Source organism: Dipteris shenzhenensis, chromosome 14 (genome assembly GCF_047967505.1).
Source record: "Dipteris shenzhenensis isolate YYH24624 ecotype China chromosome 14, Dip_SZ_1.0, whole genome shotgun sequence".
Taxonomy (NCBI): Eukaryota; Viridiplantae; Streptophyta; class Polypodiopsida; order Gleicheniales; family Dipteridaceae; genus Dipteris; species Dipteris shenzhenensis.
This window is the reverse complement of record NC_141609.1, coordinates 20524846-20531462: the sequence shown is the minus strand read 5'-3', so window position 1 is coordinate 20531462 and position 6617 is coordinate 20524846. Positions and strand designations below refer to the sequence as shown.

The 6617-nt window shown below is 43.1% G+C and overlaps 1 protein-coding gene across 1 annotated transcript; it reads right to left on the bottom strand.

The window, feature by feature from the left end:
• Positions 1–929: 929 nt before the first annotated feature.
• Positions 930–4217, bottom strand: LOC147894326 (mannose-6-phosphate isomerase 1-like). The gene is made up of 5 exons (XM_087385077.1): positions 3128–4217; positions 2458–2625; positions 2130–2345; positions 1698–1964; positions 930–1579 (listed from the first exon to the last, which is right to left on the bottom strand). The coding sequence occupies exons 1-5, from the start codon at positions 3440–3442 to the stop codon at positions 1235–1237; spliced, it is 1311 nt and encodes a 436-aa protein (XP_087241203.1). The 5' UTR covers positions 3443–4217; the 3' UTR covers positions 930–1234.
• Positions 4218–6617: the final 2400 nt, after the last annotated feature.

Below are 6617 nucleotides of genomic sequence, written 5' to 3'. Positions count from 1 at the left end.
AAGCAAAATGAAAGGTTTTAAAATCCCTTTTATATGTAAAAAATATGTAAAATGAAAGATTTTAAAATCCCTTCTACTGAACCCACATGCTACGCCACCAACTCTCTCTCTCTCTCTCTCTCTCTCTCTGTGCCCCGCCCCCCTCCCAAACAAACAAAATATACACAACACAATCTCCCCTCTTATCACCCCACCACATACAACAATCTCCCTGGCTCTCTAAGTCTCACCTATATTTCAAGCTCTTGTCAACAAGCTCAGTAATATCATTTTCAATTGCCAAACCCGTAGAGTCATCTATAGGGGAGCCATGAGACTTCTTTGGAAGGTGCAAAGGCAAGTTGCTTTATTATCACCTTAGTCAATGTGGCATATTTTTTAAGAAATTTTTACAGACTAATGAGATAATCATCCTTACATGGCATAGAAAGCTGAATCAACAGCTGAAACCTTCATATCGTGGCAATGTTGAGAAAGAAGTTTTAGGTTTGTAGGTAGGCAAACTTTTAGGTTTGTAGGTAGACAAACCTTTAATTTTCCAACTAACAAGTTTTTCTTACAGCTTTTCAGGTTTAAAGGCCAAAATAGAGCTATTTTTATGAATTGCACAGATAAATCTCTCAGATAAATTTGAAAACTTGAAGTTTCATTGTACATAGCTTGCCGGTATTATGTGAACACTGATCACGACTATGGCTCAATATGGAAAGGATTATTCACAAAAGCTACCCAATTACTATTAGGATGTTTTTTACCCAGAGTCTCTCTCTCTCTCCTCCCTCCTGTCCCCCTCCCCCCCACAAAACAGTCAAATCTCCTTGGCCCTCTCAAACTCACCAAGATTCCACTGCCCAATAAACAATGAGGAGCATTCACCCTCTCTTATCGTCCATTATAGCCTTTTGAAAATCAACTGACCAATATAGTGTAAACAGGCAAGCAGAAATGTGCTGCTTTATTATCATCCTGGTCAATGTGGAATATCCTTAGGAAAATTCCAGAGACCAATAAAATAGGCATCATACTCGATACAAAGCTGAATCAACAGCTGAAACTCTGATATCACAATCTATGGCCCGATATGACAAGAATTATTTACCAAGCCTAATCCAAATTCAACAGAGATCAGGCCTTGCAGGAAATAAATGGAAAAAGCAACAAAGCACGTGAGGCTACACATGCGACTTGCTTTGGACACTTGATTACAGCACAATCAGATGCGAATTTTTAAGATTCAATCTGTAAGCAGTCCACTGTTAACACCGGCTCTGTAGAGATGAAGACAATGCTGTGTTTGACACTCCTCGAATCCAGAAGAGATTTCAAGCCTTATGCCTGCTGGAACAAAAAGAATATCTCCTCTCTTCAGTGTCATGGTGTACTTATCCTTTTCAAAAAATTGTGACATTATGCCTCCACCTTCGAGGACCAACACTACCGAAGGTCCAGGAGTAGCTGGAAATCCAAAAGAATGACCATTAGGTAGAATGCTTATATCAACTTCAAATTCCTCAAATGGAGGTGAGTATCTTTTGGTGTAGGCGTTCACAGGCACTCCACATAAGATACTCGGTTGGCCCTGGACACAAATAAGAGACATTTAGATGACAGTATTATCTTTAAAAACGGAATCATGACAAAACTTGAAAAAGAGGAGCCCAAAACTGGTAGACACGAAGCACACCTATGAATCCTACCTGTCTGTAAGAAAGCATGGAACAGAGAATCTGTGTGTCCCTGTATTTTGGTGTCAGGCCAGCACGTACAACATTATCTGAGGTAGCCATACACTCCACACACTCCCCAGCTAAGTATGCATGTGGCTCATTAGCTTCCAGGTATAATGCCTCTCCTGGGGCCAAGCATACGTAGTTGAGGAAAAAGGCAGACAAAACACCCACATCATTGGGGTACTGGTCTGCTAGGCGGAGCACAAGTTGCTCCTTCGCTGTCAAGGATCTCCTCTGCTTAAAGAGTTTTAGCCACTATCAGAAGGACAAACACAAAGTTCCATTGCATCTACCGAATAGATTGATTTCCCACACATTAATCTTCAACAGAAATGACAAACCAACTGACGTAAAATAAGCTGACAACAATGCAATCAAGAAAAGGGATTAGATCCCAACCTGCTGTTCCTGTGAGAGTCTTGAGATGACCTTGGAAAAAGCATATGTGACCACATCCTTGCTAGCAGACATGATGGCTGTAAAGGCTGCTCTAAGAGGTACCTTTGCCACTTCCTTACTTAAATGACATAATGATACATTCATAAGGGCTTTGGCAACTGATTCACCGAGTACACATTGAAGCTCTGGAACTTCTTCGACTGTTTGTTTGATTTCCTGCAGAATCCAAGACATATGACTGGGCTCAGCTATCTAAATAAGAAATGCAATATATCAAAAATGAAATAGATTGGAATGGAATCTGATTCTCTTAAGACATGTCACATACTTGTGGGCTCACAAATCCACATAATGCTTCGAAAGGTGAGATTGCCAAGGCCATTTCAGGCTTATGGTTAGCATCCTTATAAATACTTGGTTGAAGTTGATGCAACTGCTTTGCAAGCTTCTTATCTGGATGAGCTTGTATGGATAATGCCTTCGCCACAGAAAGTACCTGAACGTACCAGTACGTTAAACAATATAACTTTAAAAGCAAACAATCTAACCAGCTGTGCTTCTTAAATCTCTTTCACATGCGCATTCAACTTTTACAGCAATGCGGTTTCATCTTTCCATGCTCAATAAAGGTCTTCATTGATTGAAAGAAAGAAACGAGACACTTCGCAGAGACAAGCAGCCATGCGTAAAGTTGAGACAAAAGTGAGGACCGCCCATGTGTAACTCGAGGGAACACACTCTCCGTAGAGGAATGCACAAACCCGACAGAATGACCACTCCATCAGATGATGTAAATACACACAGGAGTCTTCATAGTCGAGCATAGATGCAACAAGTACTAATTTCTAAACAGTGAGGCATTCCTAGTTATGGACTAAGCATGCAAACCATCCACAATTCATTCATCTACACAAATCTGGGGTAAATGAGAAAGAAATGACTAGTTATCATGATTTGTCGAAAGATCACCGCCTGACCACCGAGGTAGCGGACCATACCTTGAATAGGAACGGCAGATCTGGTCCCCAACGTTGCAAGACCTTCTCGCCCAAAGCTTGTGGATTTTCTGCAAGCCAGTCCTTAAGAAGCATGAAAGTTCGCTCGCTATCATCTAGCGCAACGAGCGAAGGGCCCGACTCGTGAGTGCCCATCCACAATTCGGCATACGGCTTGTCTTCGAGCTTCGCATTGCACTGCAACGAGTAAAGGCGACCCACTTCGCTCTGCTCTCCGATTCGGCCCCAATCGTAATTCTGAGCGACGCATTTGAGCTTGAGGGCTCTCCTCCTATCTGCTGCCTTAACCACGCCCATCCTCCCAGAGCTAGAAGCTTCCTCGGTGCTCTGATGAGCAGCCTAGGGGGTAAGCCCAAGACGCTGTGGCGCTTCCTTATCGCGATACCTGGAAAACGCACGTCTTGACTCCTTTTAAGGCGACGCGCTTCCTAGGCTTTGCCTTTCAACCACGGCATTTCTAAATCCAGGCAAGAATCCAGATCTGCAGTCGATGGCCCCCGCCGACCAAACCGCTCGCAAAAGCGACCCCTTTCTTTTCCGAAACTGTTGATGGAGAAAAACAATCGAGCTAGTGAAAAAGAATCTCACGCTTTGCCAGTGAAACGTTCCATCTCCGTCAGTTTGAGGCTCAGGACAAGGCCCAACTACCAGGGATGCGAGCGGTGCCGAGTTATCTGTCGTGGTAAGTTGTTCCGGGGTCTCCCTCTACAGCTCTGGGGAGGAGGAGAGGAGTACATGTCGGTGTAGGGAGTAGTCGGTGTAGGGAGTAGGCGGTTTACAAGTCACAGAAGGGAGGAGGAGGAGGAGGAGATGCAGACAATTCAAAGAATATGCTGATGAATTGTTCGTTCGCTCGCTCTCGCTCTCAAAGCCACACCTCTCTCGCTCTCTCGCCCCATGAACTTAGTAAAAAAAACCTTCTCTCTCTCAGAACATTCTCGCTCAATCCCTCCAACATTTCCGCGCACCAATTTTCTGCGATCGAGAGATTGATCTATCGTCGTGGTGAAATTTTCGTTAGTGATAGTTCCATCGTCGATGCCTCCAATCGATGCTGCCGGGAGATTGATCAATTTTCGTGACCTAGTGGTTTGGAGGTTGGGGTCTCGTGTCCTAGCATGTGGTTCGTGTGTAGTGTGTAGTGTGTGTGAGTTGACTGCAACTCAGGACCTTGTGCCCACCAATCTAGGGCGGGTGCCTCTCAATAGCACGACGCTCGGTGGAACTTGTACAAGCACCTGGGTCAGCAGCCAAGACCCTCGCCCAAGCACTTGCACACAGGTTTTCTTCTTCATCAGAAATTAATGGATGTCAGGTTAGTGGGGTTTTCGATCTGTCACGCAATCACTGAAGCCTTATTGTGCAGGCAAGGTCTGGGTCAATATTGACCCAAAGTGTGGTGAGAAAAGAAAAAGCATGCATTGTAATGACGTCACCCCAACTAACATCACAAATCACCTAAAGAAGATGTCCCTAGGTGCAGCCTCCTAGTATAGTGATAAAGCAAGCCCTTTTGAATGCAAACGAGAAAGCAAAGGATTTTCTAAACGAGGTTGGTCAATTCAAAAGCAATTTTTCTAGGGTGATCATCCCATAAATGGCAATTTGACTTACTTTTTTTTTTTTTACAAGTGGAAATTTGCAAAAGAGTTTCAATCCTCCATTGTAGCACTACTAATAACTCTACATTGATTATGTAGAGTGACATTGAATTTCAAGCATTATAGATAATCTCAAATAGAACTTCTATGCCCACCACGCCCCCAAAACCCCCGCTCCCCATGAATGGTGGACCTGCTTATGAATCGTGGAGACATCAAAATGACAATATATTTGACATCGAAATGACAATAAATGTGAGTGTGCTCTCATCACTTTAGCAAGGTTGGACACACAAGAAAGAGATAGTTTGGCTCTTCATTTGGAGTGAATCTTGATGTAGTAGGTGAGCTCTTCCACTAGATCTATCAATACAAAAACTTGAGGATGTGCCTTGGGGTTTATGAGATGTTCTTTTTCTACCCCTATCATAGTAACAAGAGCTTTGGTTGATCTAGCAGAATATGGGTTGATGGCTGGAGACCATGTCTCAAGTTAGAGAGGTTGATTACAATGGTCCAAAGACCATGAGTCATAATACCCATGCCCATTTTAGGCTTGTCAAATAAAAACCAAATCGTGTTGACAACAACAAATCCCTTGATAATCCAATTTACCCAAGTCCATCTCTCTAAAAAGGTAGCAAGGGATGGGAACCATGAATGAATCCAATGATTGATTGAGACTCTAGCCAAGATACTGGGTGGTCGTCAATTACATAGTTAATTGACTTAGACTTTTTCTCTTCTTTAGCTGCTACGTCATGGTTAGAGCATGTAGCACTTTCCTAGTTGTTGGGACTTCTTGGAATAGTTGTTTTTGCAAAGGGATCTTCTTCTTTTTGTAGGCCAAGCATAACTCAGGGATCTCCATAAGAGTTATTGGGGCCTGCCTTTTCACTATCATCTCCAAGTTTAGGAGGCAAGATGGAGGAGCTTGAGTGCAAGAGATTCTCTATGGGGAGATCATTGTGCCCTCTCCTTTGCATGTCAAGAGGGCACTGGGGGGGTTTGAAAGGGAAGTGTGCTCCTAAGAAAGCTAGTTCTTGATGAAACTCCCAAGCTTCATGGTAAGGGAATTGAAAAGGGCCATCGCACAATCGTGTATAGCCCATCGCGAAACTATTTTTGGGGCATTTTTAAGGCCATGCGGCAACGTGTTGGTGGGCAAATTTTCAAATTCGCAACAGGTTGGTGCTCTCCACTATACTATACTATACTAACACTATGTAAGTTTCAAAAAACACACAATTTAGCCAAAAGCTATGTTCACAAGGGCCTTTACATGATGCATACCAAACATGGAGGGGCACCTCCACAGCTTTGGCCTAGTGGTTTCGGCATTGCGCTTCCAATCCCGAAGTCACATAGTCCCAAACTAAACAAGAGCTTTGGTTGATCTAGGAGAATATGGGTTGAAGCCTGGAGACCATGTCTCAAGATAGAGAGGTATATGACAATGGTCCAAAAACCATGAGTCGTAATACCCACGCCCATTTTAGGCTTGTCAAATAAAAACCAAATCGTGTTGACAACAATAAATCCCTTGATTATCCAATTTACCCAAATCTAGCTCTCTAAAAAGGTAGCAAGGGATGGGAACAATGAATGAATCCAATGATTGATTGAGACTCTAGCCAAGATATTGGGTGGTCATCAATTACATAGTTAATTGACTTACACTTTTTCTCTTCTTTAGTTGCTACATCATGGTGAGAGCATGTAGCACTTTCCTAGTTGTTGGGACTTCTTGGAATAGGTATTTTTCTTCTTCTTTTTGTAGGCCAAGCATAACTGAGGGATCTCCATGAGAGTTATTGGGGCCTATCTTTCCATTATCATCTCCAAGTTTAGGAGACAAGATGGAGGAACTT

What these genes read in the sequence shown, in the direction of transcription:
- LOC147894326 (XM_087385077.1), bottom strand. Translation starts at nt 3,442, where the DNA reads ATGGGCGTGGTTAAGGCAGCAGATAGGAGGAGAGCCCTCAAGCTCAAA. An exon ending in GTGGATTTGTGAGCCCACAA is followed by an intron (nt 2,346 to 2,457) that starts GTATGTGACATG and finishes TGGATTCTGCAG; the next exon opens with GAAATCAAACAAACAGTCGA. An exon ending in CCATGCTTTCTTACAGACAG is followed by an intron (nt 1,580 to 1,697) that starts GTAGGATTCATA and finishes ATTTGTGTCCAG; the next exon opens with GGCCAACCGAGTATCTTATG.